At 47.1% G+C, this 19,234-nt stretch overlaps 1 protein-coding gene across 1 annotated transcript in view; it reads right to left on the bottom strand.

Annotated features, from left to right (window-relative positions):
* Positions 1 to 10,636: 10,636 nt before the first annotated feature.
* Positions 10,637 to 19,234, bottom strand: part of LOC133424898 (GON-4-like protein) — a 142,181-nt gene continuing 133,583 nt past the window's right edge. Inside the window, 5 exon segments of the mRNA XM_061715478.1 lie at positions 10,637 to 11,531; positions 11,601 to 11,703; positions 11,806 to 12,394; positions 14,935 to 15,052; positions 16,383 to 16,481. Coding sequence (XP_061571462.1) covers positions 11,397 to 11,531; positions 11,601 to 11,703; positions 11,806 to 12,394; positions 14,935 to 15,052; positions 16,383 to 16,481 — 1,044 coding nt within the window. The 3' untranslated portion in view covers positions 10,637 to 11,396.

The raw sequence follows: 19,234 nt of genomic DNA, 5'->3' as shown, positions 1-19,234 counted from the left end.
AGATTATACATAGAAAAAAAAATAACGTTTTTGGTGAATGTGGAAAATTCTGTTAAGTTTTTCAGAACACTTAGGTTAGGATAGAAGCCGTTTTTATAATCTGGATCAGGTCTTGATTTCCTGCAACTACCGACCTTGCCCATGGGCCCAGGGATCATGGCTGCCATGATCCCTTTTATCTTTAGTCCTGCTGTTCCCCCCCTTCTTTCGGAAGGCCTTCAACAACGGATCCGTGTAATAATCCAGTTGGAACACCAAGGTGGACACCAGCGGCTTAGTGGTAATGCGGGTGAATTCAGCATTTACCTGAAACAGATTGAGTGATGCACAAGAAAATCTAAAGCTGAAAAGCCGTGTTATCACGATCACGACAGAGGTGTCATGGTGTGATTCTCAGGTCCTTCAACTAAATACACCATACCATAAGCTAAGGGTTAGGGTTAGGACGCTGACGCGCTGCATAAAAGACAAGCCATTTCCGTGTTGTTAAACCGTGTCCGCATTTATTCTTCTCCAACACTGGACAAACAGCCAAAAGCAAGGCAAGATATTCACTCTCTCTGTCCGTATATTCACACGGTAATCAAGCGGTATTCATGCGGTCAACAAAAAATGACACACTCCCTACTCACCCCCTCTCCATGCAGCCGCCGCAGTGAAGAGGTGAATATATGCCCATTCATTCAATGACCCAGATTACTACGCCTTGACCACACCCCCCCGTGACATGAGTGACAGGTGTCAAACTAACAGCTGATGCCAACATAAACATAAATATTTAGCATATGGCACCTACACCAGTGTTTCGCAGTATCTGGCGGTAATTGTTCATTTTAGTGCCCAAACTTATCTGCCACCGTAACCAGTTCCTTGATTTGTTTTGCAACCAGAGCCCGGGCCACTTGTTCCAAGTCTTCGCTCTCATTACATTTCATTACATACATTTCATATTTTACCATTTCTTTTACCAACACATCTAGAATGCCCGACCTTAGGCTGGTATTTCGACTCAGAGGAGTGCCATCTTTGCGATAGGCATCGTTGGCCTCAGCTAGCTGATGCTCTATCTCAACAGCAAACTGGGGTATAGTGAAGGTTTGAGGCCATGGCTGTGATCTCAAGGATGACCCTGAATTTGAGGATGAGGCAGAGGAAAGAATGTCTGTGTCTGATGCCGAGGACAAAGCATCATCTGATCCTTGACACAGTTGGCCTGATGGTCATCCATGTGTGGGGCATGGTATGGTGCTATTGTGAGGGCTAGTGCCTGACTCATTTCTTAAGTAAATTACTTTCACTGTGCTCCTGTCTTTTATCAGGGAAGTGGATGACAAGTTCACAAAGTCATTGTCGAATCTTGCGTCTCTTAACTGCAGTCGAAAATTTCCTAACAAGTCATGCTGTCTTTTGATCTCCGTTTTAAGGTCTTCCAGATCAGGTGGTATTCCATTGGGAAGATCCAAAATGACTACATTGTCTATTCCAAGTACAACTCTCAGGATTGCAGCCATCTCGTATTCAATCTAAGAAAAACAAAGACAGGGTATTAATGAAATGGAAAATATAATAACACAAATCTGGCCATAGTAACCAGACAACATAAGATAAGTCATAATAAAGCAGAATGTGCGACAGAGAAAGACAGAAAGTAACAGCTCATGACAGACAGAGAGAGCGACAGAGAGACAGTAAATTCTGGGAGTGTGCAGAATTAGCCAATTAGATCACAGAGATGATTAGGATGCAGTTTGAGATAGCCAGGTTGGGAATTTCACCAACACACCGGGGAACCCCCTACTCTTTGTGATAAGTGTCATGGGATCTTTAAAGGAGCTGTATGTAAGAGCAATAATAAAACGAATCATAAAATGACCCCGATATGTCAACAGACATTTAAAAATCATGTTAATTTCAAATACTTATGTCACTGACAACAGCACTCAAGCCAGGATATTCCAGTTTAAAAAGAGGAGTTGCAGCCCTCAAATGATGTTTATGTTGTCATTTTTTGTTTTGGCCTGAAGCTCCACCCTCCACCTATCTCCCAATCACAAAGTCAGTATTGTTTCGGCATCCGGGTTGCCAGCTCGGCTCTAATTATCACAGCCATGGCAGCCTACGTTCCTGCTGCATTCTGCAGCCAACCTGGCAACCTCTGGTCGGGGGGAGGAGGGGGAGGGTACACGCCGCTCAACAATATTTTGAAAGTGACTGCAGTACCAGTTTTGGCCATTTCTTACAGACGGCTCCTTTAACATGAACATCAACTCAAGGTGAGCATTAAAGCCCATGAGACATTAGTTGACCATGGCAACATGAAAAGTAGAACTTCACAGAATTAGATTCCTAAAAAAAAGTTTCCCAAAACTGTCATGTGGCTACATGGGAGCCTATTTTTCCTGCTACACAATTTTCCGTCATGTTCATTTACAGTTATTGAGCTTATTCATTTTACCTCTACAATGTAGAAATCTTTTTAACGTCACCATCCGCTTGGATCCAACTTTATAGTCAGCCAGAGGGTACTGATCAGCAAGGTCCTTCCAGTCAACCAATGCCACCTGTCTCGTTGGCTCCAACTTGTAGGCTCTGTAGTGCTCCCAATACCATGCAGACAACTTTTTGATGATGAAGCTTAAGTCACCTTTTAAGATACAGAGCTGGATTATTTCAGAGAATTCTGGGAGGCCTCCGCAAGATCCAAGCACAACTATCATGCCCTTTTTGTAGTCAATGCCATTAATGGAGACACTATTGGCAAGGTTCACAGCAGTGACTTCTGGGTATTTCAGAGTGAGAATATGCACAACGTCTTCATTTAGGACATCAATGGGGACCTTCGAGACTTGTGCTACTTTCAAGGGTGATTGTTCACTTTCAGGTATGTTCAGATGGCCCACCATCAACTGATGTTTTTTTTGCCAATGACAAAGTTATCTTCCGGAAGTTCTTTGTATGCCTAACAATCTGTTTAAAAAGGCTGTGTTTGGCCTCATATCTTATGGTCCATAGCGCTACGAGGGGACCAAAGTTTCTTACCATTTCTGGATAATGTTCCAGAAAATGATGTTTTGGCAACAACTTTTTATCAGGAAAGACTTCCTTTAAACGTCGTCGGTGCTCTTGAGATTTTGAACTCTAAATAGTCAATGTTCTCTGCACAATGAATGGGAGCAACAACCAAATCGACAATGTCTTTTAGATCCAAAATCAACTGCCATGCAGGTTCATCATCCGGAAAGTGTGCCAACAATCAAAGGAAGTAACCTAAGGAGACACCAGTTTTCATGGGCATTGCCACCAATCGTGTGAATCTTGGGGTTTTTTTGCAGCAAAGTTTTGGGCAACAAATGAGGCCGTTTTTTTATCCACCCACTCGTGTGGGAACAATGTAATGAGACTGTTTTTTTTTTTTTTTTTTTTTTTTTTCACCTTGTCTGCACACATATTGATACCATGACGGTAGAAACCAAGAAACCAAAGGTATATATATGTGCATTATTACTATATTTAATATATATATATATATATATATACGCATACATATGCATACACATACATAAATATACACATACAAACCCATTTTTTTTTTTTTTTTTTTTTTTTTTGGGGGGGTGGGGTGGGGGGGGTGACGACATCCACTGCCAATCCAGGAAGCAGGAACACACGGAAACACACGTCAAGCACTGGAAATCTGCAACAAAAAAACCACAAGCAAAGTACGAAACCGGCACGGAGCCGACCAAAACATGAAGGGCAATCGACACAAATCTTGAGATCTGATCGCAGTCTGAGCTAAGCTACCGCTACCTAACCCCAAAAACTACAAAGCAAGCATGCAGGTGAACAGGCCAGTGTGTATGTCTATGTGTGTGTATGCGTGTATGTATATGATCATGCGTGTGTGTGTGTGTGTGTGTGTGTGTGTGTGTATATGTGTGTTCGTACGTGTGTGTGTATGTGTGTGTGTGTGTGTGTGTGGCTGTGTATGTTTGTGTATATGTATGTGACTGAGTGGCTATATGTATGTGTGTGTGTGTGTGTGTGTGTGTGTGTGTGTGTGTGTGTGTGTGTGTGTGTAATAAACCAAACAAAGCTCCACCTGAAGTGTATCTATTTTGGGGGGGGGGGGGGGGGGGGGGGGAGCAACCCCGCCACCCGCGAGACCAGAGGCCGACACAGAAGAGTCCCCACATCCGCAGGGGCACGCGGCGCCCGCCCAGCGACGGAGGACCAAGGCAGCAATGCCCCCCCAGCGCAGACAGCCACCCCCCACCCAGGCAGGGCCGGGCCCCCCCCGAGTGGGACCCCCACGTCCACGGCCCAGCCCCCCCCCGGGAGACCCGGAGACGTCCCAGCCACAGCCCCCCGCCCGAGCCCCCCCCAGCCACCCCCCCCATAGGCCCCCAAGGCCCCCACCGGCCAGGGACAGGGCCCCACGGCCCCACCCACCGCCCCCCAGGGGCCACCAGAGGCCCGCGCCCCAGACCCCCCAAGCCGACCCCCAACCCCAAGGGCTACGAGATCACCACCCCCCCGCCCCCACTAGGTAACGAAGCCAATAATCGGGGACCAGAGAGAGTGCAATTCAGCCGAATGTTGTTCAGTGGAGGCAGACATTATCTCACTACTAATATGATCTGATAAAAGATTCCTAAAATGGTTGATACATGGTTTTCTTTGCGATAACTAAGGCAGTGAGAACCCGGTGTGTCCAATTAGGTTCTATTTGAGTGTCTCCCAGGTGACCTAATATACATACCGTGGGGCACACTGGTATTCTGTAGGTGATCCATGTGGATAAATCCTCACAAATCTCCTTCCAGAACCTCTGTACAGAACCATAAAGCATGCATATAATTATCTGGGGTGTTCTCTGTGCACTGTGAACAGATATTAGAGGTGACAAAGCCCATCTGGAACATCCTTTGTCCAGTATAATGTATTCTATGAAGAACTTTGTACTGTATAAGTTGTAAGTTTGGGTTTTTAGTCATAGTAAACGTATTTAAGCATATTTGTGACCAAGAAAACTGGTCGGTATTAAGAGAAAGATCCGCCTCCCACTTGGAAATCGGGAGAGAGACTGAATCGTCCAGTTTAGACACTAACCTGTAGAGCTTTGATAACAACTTTAACGTGCTTAGATTCAATAAATCTGTTATCTTAGCGGGAAGTTGTAAGTCTAATTGGCTAATTTTGTATGTTTTATTTATTATGGCCTTAAGTTGTTGATACTCTAAAAATGTATTCCTGCTAACTCCGTATTGAACAATAAGTGTATTGAAAGGTACAAACTGTCCTCCTACAATTACGTGCTGTAAATACCGTATTCCTTGATCTCTCCATTGAACAAAATTAACCATCTTTTTATCATTTTTCACGATGTCTGGGTTGTTCCATATGGGTGTACAGTCACATGGAAAAAGTGAAATTTTAGCTACTTTAAGAAATTCCCACCAAGCTGATAAAGTTGTGCTAATATTAATGCTTTTGAAACATTGATGATGTTTGATACTTTGACTAATGAATGGTAACTCTGAGATTTCTAGTTCATTACAAAACACTTGCTCTGAGTCCAGCCATTGACTATCTAAAGGATGATCTTTTGACCATTTTACAATATACTGTAATTTATTGGCTATGAAGTAATACTGAAAATTAGGTAACTCTAAACCTCCATATTCTTTAGATTTTTGCAATGTCTTTAAACTAATACGTGGAGTTTTATTTTTCCACAGAAATGTTGATACATATGAGTCCAACGATTTAAACCAGGAAAGAGGGGGAACGTCCTTGGTTCTGCGCTGAAATGTTCCTGATCTCACTTCTTTTTAGCCCATGAGCCCCAAGGTTATCCGCAATAACACACTGTACTGTGCCCTTAATAAATGACCCAAGCTGTGGTATGAACTACTGTTGCTAGAAAAGTTTAAAGAAACGCTTCCTGAGCGCCTGGCTATTTATTTGAGTGAGAAGAACGCTAAGACTTTGGCTAGGGTTGCCAACCGTCCCGATTTAGGCGGGACATCACGCATTTGAGCCAAAATGAGCGCATCCCGCACGGGACGCTCTTTGTCCCGCCGCAGCAGCCGCACTGGTAAAGGGAGGATGCATATATTTTTTCTCTTTGTGCGCCGCGCATTGTGTGTCTGTCTGCCTGCCTGTCTGGCCAGCTGAATCCTAAGGGCACTACTAGGACCGCTCAGTATGCAGTGCTCATGTGCTCATGTGCGTGTGATTCAGTCTCTGTGTGTGTGTATGGGCGTGTGCGCGCGATGTGGGTGTGCTGCGTTGGTTTGTGAGGAAGTGAAACGCGTGCCAATATTTACATCTAGTCTCGCATGGAAAAATGAGCGCTGCTGCAGGAGGACGTGAAAATGATGAGAGAAAATATGAAGAGGAGGACGTGGATGTCCCAGGCCCCGGCCCTTCGAAAAAGAAAAGACTTGTGTCATATAACAAAAAGTGGGAGGAAAAATACGTTTGGGTTAAGCCTGTGTGTGGAGACCAGTCGCGGGTCTTCTGCACGTTCTGTCGGAGGGAGTTTTCTAAGTTATAAGTCACGCTGGAGAAAATGACCTGAAGAAACATGCAAGTTCTGATATGCATACCCGTGCAACAAAAAACAAAGGCAGCTCAAATATTGCAACATTCTTTGCAAATTCCACTGCAGAGCAAGACAAAATCGCTGCATGTGAGGTAACATCAGTACATAAGCCTAACAACTTCTAACCAGTCAGATTTGTAGAAAATGTGTATGATTGATTGCTATATAAGCTGATTCACACAAGAGTTTGATTGAATCCAAAAAGAGACAATTTGCATGAATGTGTGATGAAATGGCCTTAAGTAGTCTAACTAAATAATACAATGTGATTTTCAAAGGTTCGTTTCCAAGACAATTAAGTCTTAAAGTACATTTTCTCAGATTTATTGGTGTCTTTCTAGTCACACAATTGAATAGTCAGTGTTTCCAATACACTGATCTATTTGTGGTAGTAGGTACACCCTAAATAGATTTTGACCCCCACAAATACTGCCACATATTAATTTCAACTAGTTGACTGCAAACTCCTGCTTTAGCTTACAGTATATTTTTATCTTGTCGGAATATTATTCCAGCCAATAAGTTAGGAAGTTCCATTTGATTTGATTTTACTTTTGTTTTGCCTACAAAGCAAAATGTTACTTTACTTGAGTCTCCCCTGAAGTGATTTTCGTATTATTTATGCAAGCAAAATTCTACCATAACCTGTATGCAGAATATATATAGGGAAACAATTATTTTTTCATCGCTGTAAAACCACAGAACAGTAAAGAAGATATTGATGTGTATAGGTCTTCATAGATCTAGTCTCTTCATTTTGACCTAAAAGTGCACCAGATTGATCAATTTTTACTTAAAATCTACAAATTTTTCTTCCAGGGGGGCATTTCCACGGACCCCCCTAGGGGTTCTGTGGTCCATGAAGTTTGGGGAGGCTGAGCCCCCCCAAAGCTCTGATGCTAAAATCGCCCCTGTATATATATATATATATATATATATATATATATATATATATATATATATATATATATATATATATATATATATATATATATATATATATACATTTGAGTACATTTTCTCTAAATGGACCTCTTAAAGTTTTAGTTGAAGACCCCTGCTATACAGTGTTAATATTTAATGGGCCCAGGGTCACTCTGTACTGAAAAAACTGGGCCTCAAGGTCAGAAAGGTTAAGAAACCCTGGTATAAACAACCCGTGCTGCTCCAACGTCACTAAATCATGCAAAAGGGGCTCGGCTCGGACCCGGACCTGGACCCGGAACTGGACCTCGACCCGGATCTGGACCTGGACCCGGGTCAGGACCTAGACCTGGACCAGGACCTGGACCCGGGTCTGGACCTGGACCCGGGTCTGGACCTGGACCCGGGTCTGGACCTGGACCCGAAGCTAGACCTGGACCCGTGTCAGGACCTAAACCTGGACCTCGACCCGGACCTGGACCCAGACCCGGACCTGGAACCGGGTCTGGACCTGGACCCGGGTCTGGACCTGGACCTGGACCCAGACCTGGACCTAGACCTGGACCCGGACCTGGACTCGGACCCGGTTCTGGACCCGGTTCTGGACCTGGACCCGGGTCTGGACCTAGACCTGGACCCGGGTCTGGACCTGGACCCGGGTCTGGACCTGGACCCGGGTCTGGACCCGGGTCCTAGACCTGGACCTGGGTCTGGACCTGGACCCGGACCTGGACCCGGGTGTGGACCTGGACCTGGACCCGGACCTAGACCCGGACCTGGACCCGGACCTAGACCCGGACCTGGACCCGGAACTAGAGCCGGACCTGGACCCGGGTCTGGATCTAGACCTGGACCCGGGTCTGGATCTAGACCTGGACCTGGACCCAGACCCGGGTCTGGACCTGGACCTAGACCCGGACCCGGGTCTGAACCTGGACCCGGGTCTGGACCTAGACCTGGACCTGGACCCGGAGCTAGACCTAGACCTGGACCCGGGTCTGGACCTATACCTGGACCTGGACTTGGGTCTGGACCCGGACCTAGACCTAGACCTGGACCCGGACCTAGACCTGGACCCGGGTCTGGACCTAGACCCAAACCTAGACCTGGACCTAGACCTGTACCTGGGTCTGGACCTGAACCCGGACTTGGACCCGGACCTGGACCCGGACCTAGACCTGGGTCTGGACCTGGACCCGAACCCGGACTTGGACCCGGACCTGGACCTAGACCTGGGTCTGGACCTAGACCTGTACCTGGGTCTGGACCTGGACCCGAACCCGGACCCGGACCTGGACCTAGACCTAGACCTGGACCCGGGTCTGGACCTAGACCTGGGTCTGGACCTAGACCTGGACCTGGGTCTGGACCTGGACCCGGACCTAGACCTGGACCTGGATCTGGACCTGGACCCGGACCTAGACCTGGACCCGGGTCTGGACCCGGACCTGGGTCTGGACCCGAACCCGGACCTGGGTCTGGACCCGAACCCGGACCCGGACTTGGACCCGGACCCGGGTCAGGACCTAGACCCGGACCTAGACCTGGACCCGGACCTGGACGTATGGCGCTTTTGCATTAGTACCGCATCAGCCCGGCTCAGCGTGGCTCGGCTGCACCCGTTTTGTCCTCGTTTGTTTTTCCACAGCCAGGTGAGAAGTGTATGGAGTGATATTTGTGCCAGAATCTTGAGCGAGCAAAGATATATTCTGAGCACACAAGGATCGATTTTGAGCACATAAAAATATATTTTGCAAGCACATCAATAATATTTCAAAAATAAATAACTATGAATTACTTAGCTTTAAGGCTCTTTGGATTTTCAATTCTAATTTCAAAGCAATAAATAAAATTATTGATGTTGCTGTGAGGTGAGGAAAGTTGTCCATCATCACTGGTGGTCTCTCTGATGCATCTCTGTCAGGCCAGTGGATGAGGAAGCTGATTTACATAAGATCTGGACCTGGACCCGGGTCTGGACCTAGACCTGGACCCGGGTCTGGACCTGGACCTAGACCTGGACCCGGGTCCTAGACCTGGACCCGGACCTAGACCTGTACCCGGGTCTGGACCTGGACCTAGACCCGGGTCTGGACCTGGACCCGAACCCGGACCTGGACTTGGACCCGGACCTGGACCCGGACCTAGACCTGGACCCGGGTCTGGACCTGGACCCGGACCTAGACCCGGGTCTGGACCTGGATCTGGACCTAGACCTAGACCCGGAACTAGACCCGGACCTGGGTCTGGACCTGGACCCGGGTCTGGACCTAGACCTGGACCCGGACCCAGACCCGGGTCTGGACCTGGGTCTGGACCTAGACCTGGACCTGGACTTGGGTCTGGACCCGGGTCTGGACCTGGACCCGGAGCTAGACCTGGACCCGAGTCTGGACCTATACCTGGACCTGGATTTGGGTCTGGACCCAGACCTAGACCTAGACCCGGGTCTGGACCTAGACCCGGACCTAGACCTGGACCTGGGTCTGGACCTAGACCTGGACCTGGACCTATGGCGCTTTTGCATTAGTACCGCATCAGCCCGGCTCGGCGTGGCTCGGCTCCACCCGTTTTGTCCTCGTTAAATGTGTACCCCCCCGGTGGAAATATGTTTTGTTGTGGTTCTCTGCTCACCGCTGTTTGACCGCCGTGTCGCTCATTGTGTTAAATACATGTTGTCGCACATTGTAAACTATTATGTAGGTTGAACACGTGTGTTTGAATTGTGCTACTCGGCGAATCCATCTATGGCTAAAGTGAAAACTTAGCCTTAAAAATAAAAATATCCCCACGATAAGCCATAATTATGAGATAAAAAGTCATAATTATGAGATAGAAACTCGAAATTATGAGATAGAAACTCGAAATTATGAGATAGAAAGTCATAATTATGAGATAGCAAGTCGAAATTATGAGATAGAAAGTCATAATTATGAGATAAAAAGTTGAAATTATGATTTTTATGTCATAATTATGACTTACCGTGGGGATATTTTTATTTTGAAGGCTAAGATTTCATCTTATTTTTTTCTTTTACTGGTGGAAATGAGCTTCCATAGACATCACTGGATGTGATTTTATTTTTATCTCCAGTTTGATACTTATATCCTAAAGTCTGCATTAGGCTTATAATCAGGTTTCACATAATGACTGGTAAATCCCTGGTGCTAGAACCTCATTTGAATTATTCTGACCGTGCTGCTGCTGCTGTGGTTGTGTGTCAGAGACCTGATCTGTGGCATTTTTTTTAGTGATTATGTTTTACTGGGATGTTTAGGCCACAAGGGCCCATCTAGAATGCTTCGCCCCCCCTGGGCTGGGACCCTTGCTCCGCCCCATTCATGAGAATGTCAGAACCCTGGAGAGCTCCATCAGTGACCGGCTTCGTCACCAGTGATGCACCACTGAGAGGCATCGCAGGTCCTTCCTCCCCGCTGCCATCAGACTCTACAACCGTTTTTACACTGTTTCTTTATTTCTTTTAATGTACTGTATATACTGTTCATATCTTGTAATTATATATATTTTTTTTACTTTTTACTTTTTTACCCTTCCCTGCATTTGTATGTTAAGTGTACTGCTGCTAAACAAGTGAGTTTCCATATTGAGGGAGAAATAAAGGATTATCTTATCTTATCTGGTTAGAGACAGCAGACTGTTGAAAAACAGTTTATTGTTAAAAAATATGGACCTCTTTTTTATTTTACAAAAACCTTAAATAATCTTATGACTGATGTTTAAAGCTATTTTCATGAAAGTCAAACAAATGGAAATATAAAACAAGTCTGGAATATATAACAGCGATGCTGTACACAGTAAAAGTCCTCCAGACGTCACATGTTGGGGTTCGGGTCGTCGTCCTTCAGCTCTGCTGCTCGGGTGAAGCTGCCGCCTCATCGGCGTCTCCCGGCTCGGCGGCCGGACCTTCCTCCTCAGAGCTGCCGTGACGAGCTGCTGTACGGAATAATCGCATCAGATCCCGAAATCTGCGAGAAACCTGAAGACATCGAGAAGGTTAACGGACTTGCAAAGCGAAAGCTGCTTAGAGGCCGGAGAAAAGCGTCACCTCGGCCGGAGTCTTGTTCCCTAGCAGGTTGGAGATCGATTGGAAAGTGTTCTGATTGGCTCCTTCCTGCTGACACGTCGTCAAGATAACGCGATCAGCTTCTCTGGAAACATAAAAACAAATCCGGTCCATTCCTCCTCAAAGCTGATGGACGGGGGGGGGGTTACCTGAGGAAAGGAGAGGAGGAGGAGAGGAGGAGACCTACCTGGTCCAGAGGATGACTCTCTCTCCACTCGCCGTCAGAGAAATGTTCTTGGCACAAACAGGGAGATCTAGGGGGGGGGCAGAGCGAGGGGGGTGCGGGGGGGAGGAAGAGGAGGAGACGGGAGGAGGAGAAGAAGGAGGAGAGGAGGGAGGAGAAGAGGAGACGGGAGGAGGAGAAGAAGGAGGAGAGGAGGAGACAGGAAGAGGAGGAGAGGAAGGAGGAGAAGAGATGGGAGGAGGAGGAGAAGAGGATACAGGATGGGGTGGAGGAGAAGAGGAGGGAACTGGGGGAGGAACCGAAGGAAGGAGAGGAGTGAGGGAGGAGGAGGAGGAGGAGGGAGGAGAAGAGGAAACAGGAGGAGGTGGTGGAGGAGGAGGACAGGAGGTATCGGGGGGGTTGGAGGAGGAGGGGGAGAGCGGGGAGCCGGACATCTCCATCCTTCTCCTTTTCACCGCTGGACTTTTCTCTCTCTCGCTGTTCTTCCCGTCGTCCTCTTCATCACCATCTTCATCATCCAGTTCATCCTCCTCCTCCTCTTCCTCCTTCCCATCCAGAGGAAACAAGCTTTCCCATGATGCAACACTCTGATCTGTGGATACAGGAGAGTTTATCTGCATACAATTAAGTTTAAAATACAAGAAAAAGAACATTATAATAAGCAAAAGCAAAACTGTTAAATATACATGGTCAATAAGCATTAGCACTTTACAATTCTGAGCACTAAAGCACTTTAAAGAAGCAATCGGGCAACGTGTAATCTGCATCAGCACTTTACAAACTCTTGCACTTAAGCACTTAGCACTTTAACTTTACGGTCACTTACTGGTTTATCAATTGCAACTTGTTTTATTGCTCAATGATTTTTATCTAGCTCAGTCGTGTTTTTGTTGGTATGAATGTCATATCTCGTCTCCTTTGTCTGCTGGTTCTGATTCTGTGTCTGTGGCATTAATTTAATGCAGGGACGAATGGTGGAAATTACTGGCTACAACCGTGAATATTTACACTTGTGTCTATTAACATGTACAGTTCAACAAATAAAAGTGAATTGAATTGAAAGACAGTTGGATAAAGATGTGTTTATCAAAAGTACCTAAAAGTGAAATAAATTAAATATAGGGTTGTTTTAATGAACATAATTTAAAATGAACAGAAAGTAAGTTACATATACAGCGGGGAAAATAAGTATTGAACACGTCAACATTTCTCTCAAAAAACATATTTCTAATCGAGCTATTGACATGAAATTTTCACCAGATGTCGGCATCAACCCAAGTAATGCACAGATACAAAGAAATCCAAACATGTATGTCCATAAATTAAGTTATGTGTAATGGTGATTACAGCCTCAAGACACCTCCTGTATGGAGAAACCAGTCGAATACATTGCTCAGGTGTGATTTTGGCCCATTCATCCACACAAACTGCCTTCAAATCGTCAAGGTTCCGGGGGTCTCTTCTGTGAACCCGGATCTTCAGTTCTTTCCAAAGATTTTCAATTGGATTCAAGTCTGGTGATTGACTGGGCCATTCTAGCAGCTTTATTTTCTTTTTCTTCAACCAGTTGAGTGTTTGCTTGGCTGTGTGCTTGGGATCGTTGTCTTGCTGAAAGATCCACCCTCTTTTCATCTTCAGCAGCCTGGCAGATGACAGCAGATTCTGATCAAGAATGTCTCCATACTTTTCTCCAGTCATTATTCCTTCAATGATATGAAGTCTACCAGTACCCAATGCTGAAAAACAGTCCCACGCCATGATGCTCCCACCTCCAAACTTCACTGTTGGTATGGTGTTTTGGGCGTGATGTGCCGTGCCATTTTTCCTCCAAACATGTTGTCTTATGACATCCCAAGAGTTCAATTTTGGTCTCATCTGACCAGAGTATGTTCTCCCAGAATGTTATGGGTTTATCCAAATGTTGTGTCGCAAACTCCAAACGAGCTTCAACATGCTTCTTCAAAAATGGAGTCTTGCGTGGTGTGCGTGCATGGAGGCCATGGCGATTGAGTGCATTACTTATTGTTTTCTTTGAAACAAAGGTACCTGCTGATTCCAGGTCTTTTTGAAGCTTTCCACGAGTGGTCCTGGGCTGTTGGAGAACCCTTCTGATGATTGTTTTGACTCCTCTGTCTGAAATCTTGCGAGCAGCCCCTGGCCGTGGCTGGTTTATGGTAATGCAGTGTTCTTTCCACTTCAGGATGATGGCCCCCATGGTACTCAATGGAACTTTCAGAAGTTTAGAAATGCGCCTGTAACCAATGCCTTCAGTGTGTTTTGCCACAATAAGGTTGCGTAGGTCTTTGGACAGCTCTTTGCTTTTACCCGTCATGCAATGCTTCTTGATATTGCTTTGCACTAATAGGGGACAGGTTAACCTTCTAAATACTGACAAACTCCAGCTGTTTTCTTGGCTTTCCAGACCTATTTACCCCTCCTTTTCTTCATGTGTTCAATACTTATTCCCTGTGCCATTTCACTTTATTACACATAACTTAATTTATGGACATAAATGTTTGGATTTCTTTGAATGTGTGCATTACTTGGGTTGATGCCGACATCTGGTGAAAATTTCATGTTAATAGCTCGATTAGAAATATGTTTTTTGAGAGAAATGTTGACGTGTTCAATACTAATTTTCCCCGCTGTAAATTGGGTGAGAAGTTCAGTCGTCCCGGAGGAGCCGATGGGAAAGTCGTTGCTGCTCCTCACCCCCTCACCCCCTCACCCTCTCACCTTCACCCCCTCTCTCCCCCCACCCTCACCCTCAACCCCACCCTCACCCTCTCCCCCACCCTCACCCTCTCACCCTCTCCCCCACCCTCACCCCATCACCCTCACCCCCACCCTCTCACCCTCACCCCCACCCTCTCACCCTCACCCCCTCCTCCTCACCAATTCTTTTCTAAATATCTTTAGTTTTATGTGTTACAGGCTGCACCGATCCAGATCCAGATCCAGATGCCTGTCCTTCACCCGTCGAGTAACGTCTTTCAGGGATGATACAAACCCGGCTCAGGTGTAACTGGTGCTGCTCAAGTGTGACTGGTGCTGCTCAGGTGTGACTGGTGCTGCTCAGGTGTGACTGGTGCTGCTCAGGTGTGACTGGTGCTGCTCAGGTGTGATGCTCACCTGGCTGAGGACTGCTGCCGCTGCTCCCCTTCAGGTCCGGGTTCTTGTCTCCATGTTGGTCCTGAGCGGTTCTGATATGAGGGAACAGCGGGTCGAGGCTCTTCATGGCCCTGGAGGTCTGGAGGGGTAAAGGTGAGTCAGCGGGGCGGGAACATGAGTCAGCGGGGCGGGAACATGAGTCAGCGGGGCGGGAACATGAGTCAGCGGGGCGGGAACATGAGTCAGTGGGGCGGGAACATGAGTCAGCAGGGCAGGAGCAGGGCGGGAACATGAGTCAGCGGGGCAGGAGCAGGGCGGGAACATGAGTCAGCGGGGCGGGAACATGAGTCAGCGGGGCGGGAACATGAGTCAGCGGGGCGGGAACATGAGTCAGCAGGGCGGGAACATGAGTCAGCAGGGCGGGAACATGAGTCAGCAGGGCGGGAACATGAGTCAGCAGGGCGGGAACATGAGTCAGCAGGGCGGGAACATGAGTCAACAGGGCGGGAACATGAGTCAGCAGGGCGGGAACATGAGTCAGCAGGGCGGGAACATGCAGCTTTACGGTGGTGACGGTTTTACTAGTCGTGTAGGTGAGGGCTGCTGTTAGTCTGAATCTGCGTTAGCAGCATCTCTGACTAACCCTAACCCTGGAGGTCTGGAGGGGTGAAGGTGAGTCAGCAGGACGGGAACATGGGCTTTACGACCTCTGAAGGTCTGGAGGGGTGTGAAGGTGAGCCAGCAGGGCGGGAACAAGCAGCTTTACGATGGCGACAGCTTCACTAGTCGTGTAGGTGAGGGCTGCTGTTAGTCTGAATCTGCAGCATCTCTGACTAACACTAACCCCCCGTTTGTTCTGCTCAGGCGAAGCGGGTAGAGGCGGTTTCATGGCTGTGTTATGTTAATGGAGTTATATTAAAAACATTTAAGTGAAATAGCTGGCAAGGCTATTTGTTTAAAAAATAAATAAATAAATCAGTTGAATTTAAACATTGGTAATTGGTGATTTGTAATAAACAAAAGAAAATTTATTTTTGAGTAAAATGCGTGGCAATGCCATACCATGGAATTTTCCAATGTCAATAAGAATGTCTTACAACCATAGAAATGATCTGATATTGTTCAAATAAAATACATTTTCTATTGATTGTACAAAGTCTAATAATATTGATAAGTCCTCGTGTTGGTACTCAGTATCTGCAGCACTCCTATGCAAGTACTTGTAATCTGGAAAGAATGTAGTGTATCAGAGTAACCTAATTACTATAATATTTATTTCAAATGGGTATGTAGGACTTGGATTTCTCACTTTTTGCAGCTCTTTTCCTCTTTTTGTTTGCACCTAACATGACAAATCCCTAGTACTGTAAAAGTTTCTTGACTGAACCTGGAAATAAAACCTAATTCTGATTCATTTTGAACCCCTTATCACAATATAGTGCAGCTAATTCCCTGTTGCCATCCGTTACCTGGTTGCCATGGCAGCGAGAGCATCCTTTCCTCTTGTGTCTGCGGATCTTCACGTCTTGACAGAGGCAGGACCACTCTTTTTCTGACCAATCACAGTCCTGCAAACACAAACACACAATCATTAAAGCTCATTTAGCCTCATGTCACCTGCAGGCGAACTATTAGAGGACTATTTTATTTCCTGTTGAACTCTGAACTGCAGTAACAAAACAGTTAGGGTTATTTAAACCAGCCGCATGTCTCTTACACCCCCATCCTAACCCTGACCCCCTAACCCTAAACCAGCCGCATGTCTCTTACACCCCCATCCTAGCCCTGACCCCCTAACCCTAACCCTAAACCAGCCGCATGTCTCTTACACCCCCATCCTAACCCTGACCCCCTAACCCTAAACAAGCTGCATGTCTCTTACACCCCCATCCTAGCCCTGACCCTAACACTAACTCTAAACCAGCCGCATGTCTCTTAGACCCCCATCCTAGCCTTGACCCTAACCCTATACCAGCTGCATGTCTCTTAGACCCCGATCCTAGCCTTGACCCTAACCCTATACCAGCCGCATGTCTCTTAGACCCCCATACGAACCCTGACCCTAACCCTAAACCAGCCGCACGTCTCTTACACCCCCATCCTAACCCTGACCCCCTAACTCTAAACCAGCCGCATGTCTTAGACCCCATCCTAGCCCTGACTGCCTAACCCTAACCCAGCCGCATGTCTCTTAGACCCGATCCTAACCCTGACCCTAACCCTAAACCAGCCGCATCTCTCTTACACCCCCATCCTAGCCCTGACCCTAACCCTAAACCAGCCGCATGTCTCTTACACCCCCATCCTAACCCTGACCCTAACCCAGCCGCATGTCTCTTACACCCCCATCCTAACCCTGACCCCCTAACCCTAAACCAGCCGCATGTCTCTTAGACCCCCATCCTAGCCCTGACCCCCTAACCCTCGCCCAGCCGCATGTCTCTTAGACCCCATCCTAACCCTGACCCTAAACCTAAACCAGCCGCATCTCTTACACCCCCATCCTAGCCCTGACCCTAACCCTAAACAAGCCGCATGTCTCTTACACCCCATCCTAACCCTAACCCTAAACCAGCCACATGTCTCTTAGACCCCCATCCTAACCCTGACTCTAACCCAGCCGCATGTCTTAGACCCCCATCCTAACCCTGACCCTAAACCAGCCGCATGTCTCTTACACCCCCATCCCAACCCTGACCCCCTAACCCTAAACCAGCCGCATGTCTCTTACACCCCCATCCCAACCCTGACCCCCTAACCCTAAACCAGCCGCATGTCTCTTAGACCCCCATCCTAGCCCTGACCCTAACCCTAAACCAGACGCATGTCTCTTAGACCCCCATCCGAGCCCTGACCCTAACCCTAAACCAGCTGCATGTCTCTTAAACCCCCATCCTAACCCTGGCCCCCTGACCCTAACCCAGCCGCATGTCTCTTAGACCCCCATCCTAACCCTGACCCTAACCCTAACCCAGCCGCATGTCACTTACACCCCCATCCTAACCCTGACCCCCTAACCCTAACCCAGCCGCATGTCTTAGACCCCCATCCTAGCCCTGACCCCCTAACCCTAACCCAGCCACATGTCTCTTAGACCCCATCCTAACCCTGACCCTAAACCTAAACCAGCTGCATCACTCTTACACCCCATCCTAGCCCTGACCCTAACCCTAAACCAGCCGCATGTCTCTTACACCCCCATCCTAACCCTGACCCCCTAACCCTAAACCAGCCGCATGTCTCTTAGACCCCCATCCTAACCCTGACCCTAACTCAGCCGCATGTCTTAGATCCCCATCCTAACCCTGACCCTAACCCTAAACCAGCCGCATGTCTCTTAAACCCCCATCCTAGCCCTGACCCTAACCCTATACCAGCCGCATGTCTCTTAAGATAAGAGAAATTTCTGGAAATTTCCAGATTACAGCAGCAAAGGGGATAGTGCAAAACACAAGAGGCATCAATATTACACAATAATAATAATAACTAGACAATTTCTTGCAGAAATTTTGAGAGTGCCACGGCGGGCTGCTGCAAATTTGTGTACATTTTACAAGCAATAAAGGTGAAGGACTCTATACCGAGTCCAATGACACCACCCATGACTCTCTATGTCAAACCATTCAAAAGATATTGGACTTTAACGTATCAGCCAATCAGAAGAAGGGGCGGGGCTAATTTGCACCAATGAGGGTCAGGGACTCGATACTTAGTCATTTGACACCACCCATGTCTCTGTATGTCAAACCATTCAAAAGATATTGGACTTTAACGTATCAGCCAATCAGAAGAAGGGGCGGGGCTAATTTGCACCAATGAGGGTCAGGGACTCCATACTTAGTCATTTGACACCACCCATGTCTCTGTATGTCAAACCATTCAAAAGATATTGGACTTTAACGTATCAGCCAATCAGAAGAAGGGGCGGGGCTAATTTGCACCAATGAGGGTCAGGGACTCCATACTTAGTCATTTGACACCACCCATGTCTCTGTATGTCAAACCATTCAAAAGATATTGGACTTTAACGTATCAGCCAATCAGAAGAAGGGGCGGGGCTAATTTGCACCAATGAGGGTCAGGGACTCCATACTTAGTCATTTGACACCACCCATGTCTCTGTATGTCAAACCATTCAAAAGATATTGGACTTTAACATATCAGCCAATCAGAAGAAGGGGCGGGGCTAATTTGCACCAATGAGGGTCAGGGACTCGATACTTAGTCATTTGACACCACCCATGTCTCTGTATGTCAAACCATTCAAAAGATATTGGACTTTAACGTATCAGCCAATCAGAAGAAGGGGCGTGGCTAATTT

The sequence above is a fragment of the Cololabis saira genome, chromosome 3 (genome assembly GCF_033807715.1).
Source record: "Cololabis saira isolate AMF1-May2022 chromosome 3, fColSai1.1, whole genome shotgun sequence".
Taxonomy (NCBI): domain Eukaryota; kingdom Metazoa; phylum Chordata; class Actinopteri; order Beloniformes; family Belonidae; genus Cololabis; species Cololabis saira.
This window is presented reverse-complemented; position numbering and strand designations above follow the sequence as displayed.